The sequence below is a fragment of the Poecilia mexicana genome, unplaced genomic scaffold (assembly GCF_051168715.1).
Source record: "Poecilia mexicana isolate PSO_F unplaced genomic scaffold, ASM5116871v1 scaffold_3, whole genome shotgun sequence".
NCBI lineage: Eukaryota > Metazoa > Chordata > Actinopteri > Cyprinodontiformes > Poeciliidae > Poecilia > Poecilia mexicana.
Genome location: NW_028263372.1, coordinates 5,864,741 through 5,881,714, shown reverse-complemented (window position 1 = coordinate 5,881,714; position 16,974 = coordinate 5,864,741). Strand labels below are relative to the sequence as shown.

Genomic DNA, 16,974 nt, shown 5'->3' with positions numbered 1-16,974 from the left:
ATGAGACTGAGGAGGAACTGTGAGAAAGATCAAGAAATTAAAGAATAGAAAGACCAGGAGGTAAAATAAACACATGTGTGTATTTATGTTGTTTGAAGCAGATCTGAGATGGTAAAATCAGTGGGAGAATGAATTAGAGAGAAGCAGAGAAGCACTAGAGCAGAGTTTTAAAATAACCAAATGAGAGATGATGGAAATGATACACGCTCCTCTGCCCTTCTTGGCTAACTCTGCACACCCCTACTGTCTATTTCTTCTTGCCAAAGTACAAACACAGCCACATACTCACATCCAGCCATCCGTCTGTCTGTCTCCAGTGACAATGCTCGTGACCACAGGTTGCCCCAAACCCTTTCAGACAGGGACTGCTCTGAGTGTGAGCTATTTGAATAACAAAGAACATCCAGAAGGTAATTTACTATCATTCTCCCCTTATAATATTTATGTAGCATGGGCAAAGTAGCGTCTATGTGCTCACACACTAAAGAAGTGAATTAAGTCGTTCCAATCTCAGAAGGTTTGTGAAAAATATTGACCTTGTTTCGAGCTGACCGTTCTCTAGCTGTGCCTGAAAATATGCCTATTTGTGTAACATTCTCTGAACTGCTGGTCCAGTTGTTAGCACTATTGTCCGGCAGGAAGAATGTACTTTGTATGGAACTAAATTGGGGCCGTAAAGTTTGTTCAAAAGAAAGAAATAAAAGAAACTGAAAAATCATTTTGATTTTTTTGAAAAAAGATTTTCAAAAACTGCTTTTCAGATTCAAGTTTTTCAGTTTAAGATTTTTTTTTTTTTTGTCAGTTTCAAACTTTTGGCCCTGTTTTAGCTTGGGGGTGGGAGGCGTGGAAATATGACTGACCCACTCACTATAAACGCTTGAAACACACTCCTAGCTGTTGCATTCAGGCACCATTGGAACTGGAAATGTCTTCAAAACATCATCGATATTCTGTGTGTATGTGATTAGTTTTGAAAAATAACATGCTTCACTGATATGACCTGCTTATGTCAATGCACCACATATATATCAGTGGAAAAAATATGATATTGACAAATAGTCAAAATCACAGTCCATGTTTAACTCATTGCTACTGGGCATAAAAGTGACAGAATTAAAAACTACAGATCCGTTGAAGAGGCAGCATGCTAGTGTTCTTACATAGAGCAGCATGCTTCTTACTCTGCATGTGGCATTTTTACAAAATAGCAACTGCACTAAAAATAAACGCTGTTCTTGTATGAAGACACACACATGCACACTCACGCACACACGCATACACACGTCAGTATGTCAGGAGCTCTCTAACCCAGACATGCACTCTTGTGTAGGCAATGTAGGGACAGCATGTGAATATGTTGTCAGGAACCCCCAGCTGAGTGGCATGGGGAGATGATTAGCCAGGCTAACACGTCCCCCCCCCACTCCACAAACCCCTTCACATACACATACATTTGTGGGCAACATGCTACATATGTGTTTCTGAATAATCAGAACCAGAGACAGACGCGCTTTCTGCTGCCATTCCGCATCTGAGCTGCTGCCATGCTGCTAGCATGGCTGCTATTTACCACCTTTAAAAACAGAACATCCACAATAAACCCCAGAGACAAATCCAGAGCAAAGCTACAGGTTTATAGCAACACTTGCACCTGAAAAGTTTTTTTTTTTTTTCATTTCTGTTATGTAAGAAATAAACATACTTTTCTTGATAAGATAGAAGTTCAAATATGACATTTTAATATTCAGTTTTATTTTTGTTTACAAACCTGCAGGTGAAGCCAGAAGTTTACATACACTGAAAAAAAAAAAAAACATGCACACCCCCCCCCCCCCCCCCACACACACACACACTATATGAAATAAAGACTAAATTTTGACCAAACAATTGACCCAAGTCAAACAATGACAGTTGTTAACTTATTGTCACTATGTTTATGAAGTTTTCTGACTCCTCTTGTGAATTTATTTCAAAACAACTAGAAATAAATCTAGTGACTCCTTTTTGTTGGAGACTTTTATAGAGACAACGCTGTGTAGCAGCCTGTTGAGCGAGCACTGAGAGCGGCTATTAGCCACCGTTAGCTTCTTCTGCTTCCTCAGCGCTGCATTCAGTCCGACAGTCATCAGCTCAACACCAAACCTTCACCAGTAGTCAGAGCACAGCAGACCCATTCCACTCCACACACTGCAACTAAATCACACATTTGTAAAGCTGAGTAATGCCGTCATCAATGCTCGCTACTCCATCTCCTGACTAACTCACCACCAGACTGGAGGGGGGAGAGAGCATTAACATAAAGAGTCAGTATATGTAAAATGTTTTTTGAGCGTTAAGTCATGTTATAATGTTATTCTCTCGTCAAAAACATACCTGGAGTGTTGCTTTGATTTTTTCATAAATGCTTGAGAAATCCTTTAATTTCCACGACTGTCCAGCAGCAGTTAGCAAACTTTTGGTGGAACTACAGTTTCTGACCTTATCATAGGAGCTACTTTTCAGAGTAACACTGGTAAAACGTTATTAAAGAGTTAACAGAGGAGTCATGCTGTGATGACTTCCTGATGGTGGAGTTTTTAAAGAGACAGAGGTCCAATTTTAAGTCATTAAAACACAAACTCAAATTTCTTTTAAGTCAAGTTTGATATTTTTAATAACAACTGAATGCATTGTGTGCCTAGAAAATACATAATACTGCCCCTTTAAAAATCCTTGTTTACCCAACTCTTGGAGTTGTAACAAAATGAATAAAAACTTAACATAGCTTACTACTTACTGTAAGTTTATTTTAACAGCTCACACATTTAAATTTAAAATCTCAAGCAGGCAAAATGTATTTGACTTGAAGAATAGAAGTTAGTAGACACAACTAAATGTGGCTCAGATGTTTTTGACGGTGTACTTAATGTTGGCTGGTGCATTTATGGACCATAAAAGGTGGGAGTTCATGGCCTTGATGAGTTTATTGAACATGTTTCATTCCACTTTTTGGTTGTTTGGTTATCACTGATGGGAGCTGGTTAAAGGGAAACATGGTTGACTTTGATCAGCTGACTGATTGGTGCATCTTTGAAAAATAAACATAGCATGTCTTAGAGCTTACAGGAACATGACTCAGCAGTGGACAAGGAATTACTGCGCTTGACTGCAGAGATGCTAAAACTGTGTTGCAAGTTTAGAAAGTCATGTTGAAAGAAGAGATTCAATTCGTCAGCCATCGGGGTCGATGCAACACCTCTCACAACCTGCAGCACACCTCATCAGTCCTGAGGTTCTCGCTTCACTAAGCCACACACACACACACACACACATACGCACACCCCCCCCCCCCCACACACACACACACACCCACCCATTAAGTCCCCCGACTAATATGTCTGCGCATGTCAAATCACCATAATTAAGCATTATTGATCTCAGATTCAATTAACTTTATTAACGTGGGTTGCACTGGTGATTAGAGAGGGTTGAGGGGGAAGCGAGGGTGAAGATTAGAAGATCTCAGCGGGTTGGACAACTTGAAGCGTAGAACACTGAAATTCACCGGGAAAGGTGTGAGAAAATTTGTCTTGGGATGACTGGAATGTTGTGGGTTTTGTTTCACAAAAATAAAGAGTGATGTTTCTTCACCTCTGGTTTTTCTCCTTCTGTGGAACACACACTCTGAGAGAAACAGCTCGGTCTAAGCTGAAGTGTAAACAGGCAGCGCTGACGTGCCTGTGTGTCTGATAGGGCTGTTAAGTGGTTATATAAGCATGATAAACGGTTTCCTAACATCATAACATCTGCAGAATGCTAAAAGATTTCCTCCCTTTATGGGCAGACAAGAACACAAAGATACTCAGCTTCGTCATAATTACAAGGATTTTTGATATCAGTGGAACTCTAAATGTTCCAGGTTGGATTCTGTGTGATAGAATTAGCAGAGATTTAACTTTGTAGTTTGAGTAGAACTGACTAAAATCCTTGCAGCTTGAAAAGAGTTTGCTTTTCTTTTTTACCTTCTTTTTGCTCTGCTGAGCCTGATTCTCCTGAGTTTGAGCTCCAACCTTCATCCTCTCTCCTGCTGACTGTTCATCAAGAATTCACTCCATCTCTCTTTGCACTAAATAAAAGAGCACCTGCATACCTGGTGTGTTTGGCTCGCTCTCCTGCTGTTTGTGTGCAGCGTGCCTCTCCATGTTTAGCTCTGGATTTCGGGTTGTGGTGTTGTGAACTCTTCATTCTGGGCCAAAGCCAGAGGCCTTCAGGGGATTATTTCTGCAAGTCTTTCTCCTTCTTCAGTGTTCACACGTATCCGTATCTGTTATTTCTTCTTCTCTTGGTTTAAATCTCTGAACAAACACTTCACTACTTTGTGGCGGACAAGCAGCTTTATTCATGTTGCATTTTCCAGTGTGGAGCATCAGAAATGCTTTAGATAGGCTCGACAAAATAACATATTTTCCTGGATGATAAACTGTCACAGTCATTATTGTGCTAAAAGAAAATGTTGTTTTGAGGTCATTTTCAAGTAATGTATTGATGTTTGCAGAATAGTGGAAGTTTGGCTTCTCAAAGACCAATAAACTTTCATTTTATAAAGAACACACAAGAGTAGAACTGAAATATATTTGAAATATCCCAAATAAAACAGGACAACCTAAAGCAGTAAATAAAAAGGAAGTAAAAACTACTTACAACCAAAACTACAAACAAAGATGCCCTTCAAAAAATATGAATCATCAGAATGGAAATTATGGATCTAACTATAATTTATCATCTGCTTGTTGTGACAAGCTTAGTTTTGGCTCTCATGGTGAAGATGAGTGAACTTACTATTTATGGACCATCTACACAGGAATTTTATTTATTTATTTATTTATTTATTTATTTATTCCATCTGAAATGTGAAGGTTTTTAAACATTTGTGCCCTGTGTCCACATGGAAGCCACTTATTAGTGCACCCTAAATATTATTTTTTGAAAATGGGTTCCACAGTGAAAAGTTTGCGTATTACAGGTCTGCTGTGTGATCGGAAACATTTTGGGAAATGGTTTGGTGTGAATGTTGCCTTATTTAATTCCATACAGGTTTATTTTTTCAAAGCTTTAAATCTGTTAGTTATGGTTATTTTCTTCTTGCAGCTGATGAAAACACATTTAAGATAAGAATATTACATTGGGCCAGCTTTAGGTCGGCAACCTTTAAAGCCATGAGAACCATTTTTGCCTTCAGACCAAAAATTAATTTGAGCCACAAAATAAACATAACTCTTATTTTTATGAGACCCACTATTAGAGATATGTTTAGATATTTAAACTAAATAACAACTTTAGTTCTACATTCAAGTTTAATATATTTAATCTAATGGGAAAGTCAGTGTGTCAAGGAAATAGTGTCACAGATTGCAACCTTTTCTATGAAAAAGAAAAGGTCTTTTTCATACTTAATGAAAAAGAATGTTCTTTACACTTTTATGTGATTCTTTGCAGAATGTTTATCCATATATTGCATGAAAATGATTATTAAGAACTGCTAAAGCTAATATTTTATAATTATCTTTGCAGTTTAAAACATTACCTAGTTCTATCCAGCCACAGTGGAGGATCTACAGAACCACATGCAGCTCCTGACCTCTCACACATGACCTATAAAAACATACAAAAATGTGAACTTAGTAACAATACTTGCCTAACGTTTATTTACAAAAGGTGCTTTTAGTCTGTCTATGTTTTAAAATGCTCAGAAATTTGTTATTGATATGAAGCCTGGAAAAGCAGTCAGAAGGATGAATAGATAGGGAAATCTGGAATAATTGTTATTAATGAAGAATTTTTCACACTTTACAATATTTTTAAATCATTGTTATGTTTTTCATTTTTGACAAAACTGCATGGGAAGTTTAGTCAGCAACAGAGCATTATTGAACCATTTGTCTAGGATATAAACACACCAGTCAACAACATGTACTCCTGATCATCTTTAGTGAACAGTTTGTTAATGTGTGAATGACTGAAAGAGAAACGGAGGAACAGGAGAAAATAAATCGAATAAATAAATCACAGTTTGATCTGCCAGTATCTGCTAAAGATGACTGATATTGATCTATGACTGAGTGACCGGTGCATGCTTAGTAAAATATCAGAGATTCATTAAAAAAAAGAAAGAAAAAAATTATCTGCTTTGATATTACATTAAATAATTTAACATATTAAAGCTGCTCAGATTATTTGGTCAGAGACAGCATACAGTTGGGCCTTCACTTCCAGCCATCGGCTGATTTGCAAACCTGCTCCCTGTTTTGGTTTTGAAATTAAAACATTTTATAAACTGCAATTCTAAAAAGGCTTAATAATAAAAAAAGTCAAGCACAGCCAAAGGAACCAAAATTCCTATCAATTTATTTTGTCCTTTTTTCAAATGATATAAATCACTAATCACTGAAGCCTCTGTTCATGGCCTTCGTCGACCTTACAGAGATTATTGTAACAGTTTAGAGACATTCACCAAGATCCAAAATCCTCACACGCCTTGGAAAATTCTGCTGTGGTAAATTCAGCTAGTTATAGCTGAAAATCTGATTTATTTCCATATGGAAAGGAAAAATCTTATCAAAAATTAAAACAGTTTTTTTTCAATCAAGTTTTTGTAATTGTTTTTGCATTAAACACTAAAGTTTACATGAGCTTCATTTGTACAGAGCTTATCGGCTATATGACTTAATTTCCAATTCTCTTAATTAGGGCTGGGACTTTAACACATTAATTTTGATTAATTAATCACATAGATATTAACACATTAAAAATGTTAACACTATAATGTCTGTCTCTCATTTTATATGCAAAAGCCCAGAGGGGAACCTTTGCATTCTCCTGTTTCCGGTACACTCCTAAATCTGACGCACTAGCAACATCTGTAAACAACAGTGATTGATGATAAAGCTGCTTTACTTGGCCCATTGGAGGTTAATTATTGCTTCAAAAACCAATCTGACTGGACACTGGAAAAGACTATTGATGTGTTCAAATTGTATTGAAAGGAGCTAGCCTATCTGTAAAGCTATTCAAGGTAGCATCTCAATGGTAAATATGAAGCAGCAGCACAGACGTTCCCAATGCTAATGTTAGCGTCCAGAGTTCAAATATCTGAAGAAGTTCCATGAATGATCAGGAGTTCCTGAAACACTGGAAAGCTCTATGTATTGAACAACATTTTACACCAGAATAACAGATTAGAAACAATACATATTTTTAATATGGCTACTTATCCCATATTTTAGCAACAAAAAGGTTCTTTGAATTGCAAATGTTCCTAATTTTGTCATTATATCCTTTTCTAAAGACTGTGATTAATTACAGACTGAAGTAAATTCAATGTAAAATTTTAAGTAGACCCGTCACTATTCCTAATACATTTTAACTAAATTGTATTATTTTTATCTCTCAAAATCAAAACAACAAAAACTTAAACTTCTACTATATTTCCATAAATGTGTGTTTATAGGCAAGTCATGTAGTATTTGGTTATGTTCTGTTAGCCTGCATTATCTCTGTCAGATTAATGAAACTAAAATAACGTTGCATTGTGGGGCTGAGTGCTTTACACAAAGGGACTCACAAAGATAAGGGAAAAAGTGTGAGCTTCACAATCCTGCAAACACCTTCCACATTTAAACTGAGGACGACTGGGAATGGAACCATCAGCCTTCTAATTGAAATATATTCTGTCTTCACAGCTGTGAATGTAGTGGAATAAAATGATATACTTAATAAAATAACAAAATATTCCAGAGTGCTTCAGAAGGAATAAGTCAAATGCCACCACAGTATTATAAATTTTAATACATAATTTGTAACTCGTTCTCATCTATCTTAACAAACAATTTTAAGTCTAATCCAAAGTTTATCATACTTTTGACTTCCTCCTCATTTCTTTCTTTTAAATATCACACACTTGCAAGAATGCAGATGGCTGCACAAACATAAATAAACCCATGGTTCATTCTCATCACACAGGCGTAGCTCGTTGGAGCTGCTCTGTGAGCGCTAAAGGTGATTCCGCAGTGATGTTTGTCCTCAGCTGGAGCGCCGAGCCGCTGCGTTCCACTGTTTCCTCAGTCACAGCGTTATTCTCTTAAACAGCTGTCGTTTTGGCTGATGCAGAACAGATGGCATGTACATGAGGGTCTCCTCGGCTGCACGTATGTGCAGGCGCCGGATGTGTCTCTGAGACAGAAGGAGAAAGAGAGAGAGAGAGAGAGAGAGAAAGAGAGAGAGAGAGAAAAAGAGAGAGAGAGAGCAAAAGAGGGAGATATGGAGAGAGAAAGAGAGCTCCTGAACAGGGTGAAGCATGAAAACACCATAATCTGTCTATTGTCTCCACCAGTGTTGAAAATCCAGCAGAAATGGATCATTGCTGTTTTGAGTAAGCTGTATTTCAATGCCATAAAAGAAAATTTACATAAATGCATCCAGCCAATCATGTGTCACGTGACCCAACAATTTTTTTAGAAGCTGTTCATAGTAGCGTGTTTAACGCCTCTCAGATGGATCCTCATTGTGAGACTGAATGCTGGAACAGATTGCATGTTCAACAAAGAAACCGAATGCTTGCCTGCAGGCAAAAAGTTGCTACAGTACAACACATATTGTACAACTGGTGTGTGTGTGGGGGGCTGTGCGTGCGTGCGCGTGCGTATGTGTGTAGGTGTGTGCGTGTGTGTGTGTGCGTGAGTGTGTGTGTCTGTGAGAGACATGTAAGGGACTCTGGGATATCTGACGCTGTATGCATCTGTTTATCTCACGGCGCTGTTGTATCATCGCCGATGGCAACGGAGGACCTGACAATGACAAAGGCGTCTCTGTTTTGTTGCTCATGCAGCATCAGCTCATGTTCAACCTCACACAACCTGAAGAGTTTCCTAATAGACACTAGCTGGCAGCCTGCACCACTGCTCTGTGTGTTCACACATCTGGAATCAGACTGGAACCATTTGAAAATCCTGAGTGGAAAAACCATAATGTGCAAAGTTCATTTAACGTTAGCAGAAGAAAAATCTATATCTGTTGTTTTGAAAAATCATTTTATAGTGTTGCATATCTCCCACTATTTTATTTCCAGGCTGGATTCTCAGTAGAATGTTTTAAATGCATGTAAATGCAAAACATGTCCATCAAGTGCAGCATATGTCAAGTGCAACATACACCTATTCCTCAGTCGCTTAACAGTTGTCCTCTTTTCACCACAGACATGACAGATGCAAAGAAGTGATTAAAAATATTCTATGAATACTATATTTATTATTTAATTGCCCACTTTTATCAAAACTTTAAGCACATCTCACTGGAGGACTCATCAGAGCAGCATTTCAAAACCAATGTGATGCTGCAGATTGTAAAATAGTGGAATGATGTGTACATTTTAAATTGATTAATTTAGAAATGAAAGATGAGATGAGCAGAGGATGAATTATAATTTTTGAATGATTTTTTTTTTTTGTCAAGCCAGCAATGCAGATTGGTCTTTTTGTCACCATTTTCTTTCTCCTGCATGAACATTTCTATCTGCTTTCAGCATATGGATTTGATTTTTTTTTTACCCATTCAGTTTGCATAACATAAGCATCTCTGGTCTGCCAGAACGGCATGCAATTTGCACTGGCTATAGTTGACAGTAATATTAATAAATATAGACAGGTTTTTTCCACTAAGTCCATGCATACAGATTCAGGTAAATGTGGATAAACTGCATCAGCACATGGAGATGATTGTTGCTCTGAAGTTATCGTCGGAGCTGTTCTGGTTTTGCATGTCTGTTCAGAATTAGAAACATGCACAACCTCTGGTTCATACACATTTAACACCCACATAGCATTGTGAAAGCACCCCTCCATGTTTACATATACAATTAGATGAATGATGACCCGTAACAGGACCCAGTGGTGGTCACAAACCCACTGGGTCCACATGCCCATTTTTTTTGCTAAGAAGTAGAAGAAGAAACACTTTTTCAAAGTGTTAAAACATACAGAGGTTTAGGTATGCATGTTACTGTGTTTGTTTGCATTCAGCATGAGCATAAATCATTTCTCATCTGATGCTCTTTGTGACTTTTATAGCCTTAACAACAAAAGTGAACATCCAGAGATTTACCAAGATGCGAGACTGTGATTTGTCTTGATACATATTTTTTTCTGTGTAATTTCCATTGTAATATTCTTAAACTAGAAGGATTTGAATATAAATTGAAAGCTTCAAGCCCTCTCCCTGAAGCTAAACTGTAAATAATAACCTAAAGTTTTTTTTTGTTTGTTTTTTTTTTTTTTCTAATCTTTGGTAATTGAAGCAAATGGGTTTTACACGGAGAGATTTGTCTTAGGCAAGCATACATACATTTATTTTTATATTATTATTTATGAGGTGGCGAAGGCTGAGCGGTGTAATGAGTGAAAATGCATGCTTAATTTAAATGGCGAGTGTGTCTGTTAGTGAATGCATTAGAGTCTGCAGAAGAAGCGTAAGACATATTAATTGACAGACAGGAACCGCTGTCTCCGAGGTTGATACAAGTAATTTATTACTTCAGAAACGAATGCCACCGCCAGAATGTGCTTCATTAATTTCAAATTTAGTTTTAATTTCAAGCTGTTGCCCCTTGTGAAGAATAAGGTGGCAAGTTATGTTTGAGGAGACATTTTTTCCCTCTCCTACATTTCATCGTTCTTTTTCTATCCCTCAGTTTCTCTGTCTTTATTCTTTTCTCACCAGTTTATTTCATGTAATACAGAATTCAGGGGCTGGAAATGGGAGAACGGGGGAGTGACATTTTAAATGACTGGAAAATAATGTCTGTGTAAAAGTGTAGCAAAATAAATACTTAGAAAATATAATGTGTTTTCAGGGAGATCCTAACAAAGTTCTGTATTTGTTTTGCTCTCTTTGTCTGAACAGCTTATGTCCCCGACGATGAGAAGGAAGTAGCCTTGTTGGATGAGGACCTTGATGGAGAAGACTCTGCTCAAGAAGGAGAGGAGCCTGCAAGCAAGCTCCTATGTCAGGACAAGGATTTCCTTTTCAAGGACAGGCCAGAATCCACTGGCATTCATGACTCCCCCAATGCAGGGGACTTTTCTGGTCAGGACCTGGACAGCGAGTCTCACCTGAGTGAATCCTCAGACAGAATGTCTGATTTTGAAAGCTCCTCACTGAAAAACGAGGACGACGTCCTTCTTTCTAAAGACCTTTCTAACGAACTGTCCCCCTCCTCCTCTTCAGCCGTCATGGTTGCAACCAATGCTGCCGCCTCGGCAACCGGAGACGAGGCCATATTAGCTGCAACAAGTTCTGTGGCTGACAGCCTCGAGAAAATGAAGGCGATATACACATCCTTCCTGAACAATTCCTATTGGTCGACACTGAATCTGAACTTGAGTCAGCCACCAGCAGAAAAGCCCCCTCGTAGTCACAGCAGCAGCAGTAGTAGCAGCAGCAGCAGCAGCTGTGGTAGCGGAGGCTATGACTGGCACCAGTCCGCTGTGGCTAAAAGTCTCCAGCAGGCTTCCCAGAACCACCACAACAGACTGAGCTTGGTGCAACATCCTACAGTGGCGGTGACAACGGCTTCTGCAGAACCTAACCTCTTCAGCACTGTTCAGCTGTACAGACAGAGCTCCAAGCTCTACGGCTCCATATTCACTGGTGCTAGCAAATTTCGCTGTAAGGATTGCAGTGCTGCGTACGACACTCTGGTGGAGCTCACGGTGCACATGAACGAGACGGGCCACTATCGTGACGATAACCATGAGACAGACAGCGAGGGGGCTAAGCGCTGGTCCAAACCCAGGAAACGCTCCCTACTAGAGATGGAAGGGAAGGAAGATGCACAAAAAGTACTTAAGTGTATGTACTGTGGACACTCCTTTGAATCCCTTCAGGATCTCAGCGTCCACATGATCAAGACAAAACACTACCAGAAAGTGCCTCTGAAAGAACCCGTTACACCCGTAGCTGCCAAGATCATCTCCTCTGCTCGAAAAAGGGCCCCAGTTGACCTGGATATCCCTAGTTCGCCCGACTCTAATGGAGGCACCACACCGAAGCCAGCCTCGTTCAGTGACACTAATGACATTCTGCAGAAGATAAGCAACCCCTACATTACACCTAACAATCGCTATGGACACCAAAATGGTGCCAGCTACGCCTGGCAGTTTGAATCCAGGAAGTCGCAAATCCTCAAATGCATGGAGTGTGGCAGCTCGCATGACTCACTGCAGGAACTAACTGCTCATATGATGGTGACAGGGCACTTTATTAAGGTTACCAATTCTGCCATAAAGAAGGGCAAACCAATTATAGAGTCCCAGGCCCCCACATCCAACTCTTCAGTTGAAGAAAAGGTCCAGTCAGTACCCCTGGCTGCCACAACGTTCTCCTCCCCACCTGCCCCCGTACCTCCTCCGACTAGCATCTCGCCCATGGCAATGGTTGTGGAAATTAAAAAAGAGGAGAAGGAAGAAGAATGTACCCAAGAGTCCAACATTATCAATGCCAATAACCACAACAAAGATAAGAGGACAGAAGTGGAAGACGAATCTGAAGAGAAGTTTGATATTTCTTCAAAGTACACCTATCTGACTGAAGAGGATCTGGATGAAAGTCCAAAGGGGGGGCTTGATATTCTCAAGTCCTTGGAGAACACAGTGACCTCAGCCATCAACAAAGCCCAGAATGGTGCTCCCAGTTGGGGTGGGTACCCCAGCATCCATGCAGCCTACCAACTTCCAAACATAATGAAGCTCTCTCTTGGCAATTCTGGAAAGAGCTCTCCCCTTAAATATATGTTTAGTGGAGGAGAGATTCTCTCCCCTACTGGCAAAAGTCAGCCACTGATTTCCCCTCCCAGCTGCCAAACCTCTCCACTACCTAAAAACAACTTTCAAGCAATGGAAGAGCTAGTTAAAAAAGTGACAGAGAAAGTAGCTAAGGTAGAGGAGAAAATGAGAGACCCTGGTATGATTACGAGTGATTTACCTCTGAGGCGAACCACGCCCTCACCCTGTGTCAGTGAGACAGAAGATCTAATCCGAGGAGAGTCACCCAAAAGAAACACTGCAGGAGACTGTAAAACCCCAGAAAATATAAGTGTAGGGGAGGTAGTACAAGATGGAAAGGGAACGAATGAAAAAGATTCTAGTAGTAGTGCTTCCACAAAGGAGTCTGGGGAGAATGGTGTGGAGCCCACTGCTTTAACACCCCCACTGCCTGCCTCTCTGTGTGGCAGCACAGCTATTATCACAGACCATCCACCTCCTGAACAGCCGTTTGTCAACCCTCTCAGCGCTCTGCAGTCAGTAATGAACGTCCACCTGGGGAAGGCTGCTAAACCGGCCCTGCCCTCGCTTGACCCCATGAGCATGTTGTTTAAGATGAGCAACAGTCTGGCAGAAAAAGCAGCAGTGGCTTCCTCCACCCCACCAGCACACACCAAAAAGGCTAGTAACGGTCATTTAGATCGCTACTTCTACCAGCAACATCTCAACAATGACCAACCTATAGATCTCACTAAAGGAAAAAATGCTGATAAAGGAAGTAATGGTGGTTCTTTGGGTTCAACTACACTTTCTTCTACTAACTCCACCCCATCAATTTCTCCCTCTTCTGCTGTCACTATGACAAAGGCCTCCGCTACGGTAGCTTCCTTCATGTCCACGTCACCTTTGAGAGAAAATGCCCTGTCAGACATCTCTGACATGTTGAGAAACCTCACAGAAAGCCAAACTCTGTCCAAGTCCTCCACGCCGACTAGTCAGTCTGAGCGCTCTGACATCGAAGGTGCCACACAAGAGGAAATCGAAGATGTTTCACCTGCTCAGAAGCGCAAAGGCCGCCAGTCCAACTGGAACCCTCAACATCTCCTTATATTACAAGCCCAGTTTGCTTCCAGCTTGAGGCAAACAAATGATGGCAAATATATGATGTCTGACCTGAGTCCACAGGACAGGATGCACATCTCCCGTTTCACAGGTTTGTCAATGACCACAATATCCCACTGGCTGGCCAATGTGAAGTACCAGCTAAGAAGAACTGGTGGCACCAAGTTCTTAAAAAACTTGGATTCAGGCCACCCAGTGTTCTTCTGCAGTGACTGTGCATCCCAGATTCGCTCACCGTCCACCTACGTCAGTCACCTGGAATCCCACTTAGGCTTTCGTCTTCGCGACCTGGCTAAACTTTCCGGGGAGCAGTTGCTCAGTCAGTTATCGCAGCAACACCATCACCAACATCAACGCCACACCAAAGGACTCTCTGAAAAACTCTTCTCCAATCTCCACCCGTCCAGCCACCCGCTGCCATCTTCCCTTCCGACCTCAGTACCAGTATCACTACCAATCTCACTCTCCTCGTCCTTAACAACGTCTATGCCGTCAACTGAATCTCCATCTTCCTCTCCTGATGATGATGAAAGTGGTGCGGTCTACCAGTGCAAGCTCTGCAACCGGACATTTGCGAGCAAGCACGCTGTTAAACTTCACTTGAGCAAGACACATGGGAAATCCCCCGAGGACCATCTGATGTATGTGTGTGAACTGGAAAAACAGTAGCACTGGCATAGAACGATGCAAGACTTTAACAATGCAGCTCAACCTACTGCTGTGCCACTCTTTTGAGTTAAAACTGATGAAACTGCACAAAGATGCCATTAAACTACTGCTAAGAGTGTTGGCACATTGTTTCTTTTTTAAACTTGAGTTTATTTGTTTCTTTTTGTTTTAGTTATATGTGAGGAAGACCTACTCCAGTCCAAATCTCTTGATTTAACTTCTCCTCTCTGACTAAAGTAGATTCATACTTGAAGCATTTTTAACTAAAAAGATAAAGTTAAATGAAAGTATAAAATAGATTCTAAAATGGCAAGATGAGTTTTTCTCTATTTAAAAGAAATTAGGTTTATTGATATTTTGGCTAAGCTGCATGCATATCAATAAAACAATTTTGTTAAATATTTTATACCTACATCTGGTGCAATTTCTATGTTTTGTGTTTTTAAACTCCTGTCTGCATTTTATTAATTATTATTATTATTATTATTATTATTATTATTATTATTATTATTATTATTATTATTATTATTATTATTATTATTTCTATCCATGAGTCATCATTTAAAATTAAACCTTGTGGGTACTTCAAAGCATAAAAATATAAGATTTACTGTACATTGTTTTTACATTGCTTGTTTCTAAACACCCACAGTGATGAGTCTTAAATCCCAAAGTCTATTATAAAGAATATTCTTCATTAAGTAAGAATTTCACACTAAGCTTCATTTTTTTTTTTTTTTGACTGGAAAATGCTAACAGGTTTTAATACAAACATTGTATGGAGAAGAAATGAAATGTAATATTTTGCTTTGATTGATCAGGGACCTATATAATTCAGGTCTGTGTACTATATGTAAATAAAAAAAACATTCAGTTAATTCCTGTTTAAATTATGCATCATTTCTATATTTTTTAAGTTAAAATGATTATGATTATTTGCTGGTGCACACTATATGAAGACAAACTTGTTTTGCACAATAGTTTTATAAATGTGTTATGTATCTGAACATACAACAAAAAGGGAGGTAAAAGTGCAAATCTTTTTACTCCCAGCTCCTTCTCAAACAATTAAAATGTTTTTTGTTTTTTTTTTTTAGAAAAAAAAGAAAAGATCTGAAACTGCTCTACACAAGCCCCCTGTATGAACACTAAAAATATTAAAAGTTGTACAAAAAAATCTTACTTTATGAATATATTTCCTGTATAAACTGTTATTTAAAAGCACTCTTGGTTGTTTCATATTGTTGAATGCCTATATGATTGGTCCTACTTTTTTTTGTTCTGTCTAATTACTCTGCAGTGATTCCACACTGCAGCTTTATCTTTTTGCGATATGAAAGGTAACCATGGTTACACTAACCTCTTGAGTGACAAGTTCTGCTACATTTTTTGGCAGTTCATTTGCTGAAGTAACTGACATCTGCCAGATAAATAATAATAATAATAATAATAATAATAATAATAATAATTAATTAATAGTATAAAAAAGTACTTATGTGTAAAATATTGGCATGTAAACAGCACAGACACTGTTATGCATTCTGTGTCGTTTCTCTCTCTCTCTCTCTCTCTTTTTTCCATTTCATTCTTTGGTTTTCTGTTGTTCTTGACAATGAATCCCCATTATATGACTTCGTATAACCTTGTTTTCTACTGCAGCATTAAAAAAGAAACTGTTTTTTGCAATCATGTGCGTGTGTACATTCTGTGTGTCATGGCTATCAATTAGGTGTATGCTGTGCAGTCCCTAATGAGCACATTAGACTGGGAGTGTGTCAGCGTCTGTCTGTGACGAGCTGCAGACTAGTTTAGAGTGAGTGGCAGCAGCGGGGCCGTGTGGGACACAAACACACACACACGCAGCCACACACACTTATATTTAAACATGCAAACAGAAACCATGATTTTTGACTTGCCTGTAGCTTCCTCTATTGTGTTAGTGACTTAAACTGTGAGAAGCCAACAGATGCCTTCATAGACACCAAGTCATAGACAGACAGACAGATAAACAGATAGATAGAATGTATCAAAAGTTTATAACATGTCATTGTTTCACGAAATCTAAAAAGCAGATAAATTAGACTTTTAAAATCATTCATGACATTACATTTTTGCGAGAGCTTTAACTTTTACTGAAGTTTGATTTGATTAAAATATTTTTACTCAGTTACGTTTGAAATCATATAATGAGTAAAAACAAATATTCAATTTCATAAAAATAAAAAAAAGCACTATAATAATCACAGTGACCGTTCTGCTGTAATCCTCCTGATCTACAGAGGCTCTGGCTCAAGTTTGGAGAAAAAGAAGAAAACCCCATGCTGGACTTAAGGGCATAAATGATCTGATTAAGTCAGATCATTTATGTCATGATCTGACATAAATTTGTCAT

The 16,974-nt window shown here is 39.0% G+C and overlaps 1 protein-coding gene across 1 annotated transcript; it reads left to right on the top strand.

Moving 5' to 3' along the window:
• The first annotated feature begins 11,066 nt into the window (after positions 1-11,066).
• Positions 11,067-16,268, top strand: tshz3b (teashirt zinc finger homeobox 3b). The gene has a single exon (XM_015009055.2). It carries the CDS (start codon positions 11,163-11,165, stop codon positions 14,580-14,582), a length of 3,420 nt encoding a protein of 1,139 aa, XP_014864541.2. The 5' UTR covers positions 11,067-11,162; the 3' UTR covers positions 14,583-16,268.
• The last annotated feature ends 706 nt before the right edge of the window (positions 16,269-16,974 follow it).

Coding starts and splice junctions, on each gene's coding strand:
- tshz3b (XM_015009055.2), top strand. CDS start 11,163: ATGTCTGATTTTGAAAGCTCCTCACTGAAAAACGAGGACGACGTCCTT.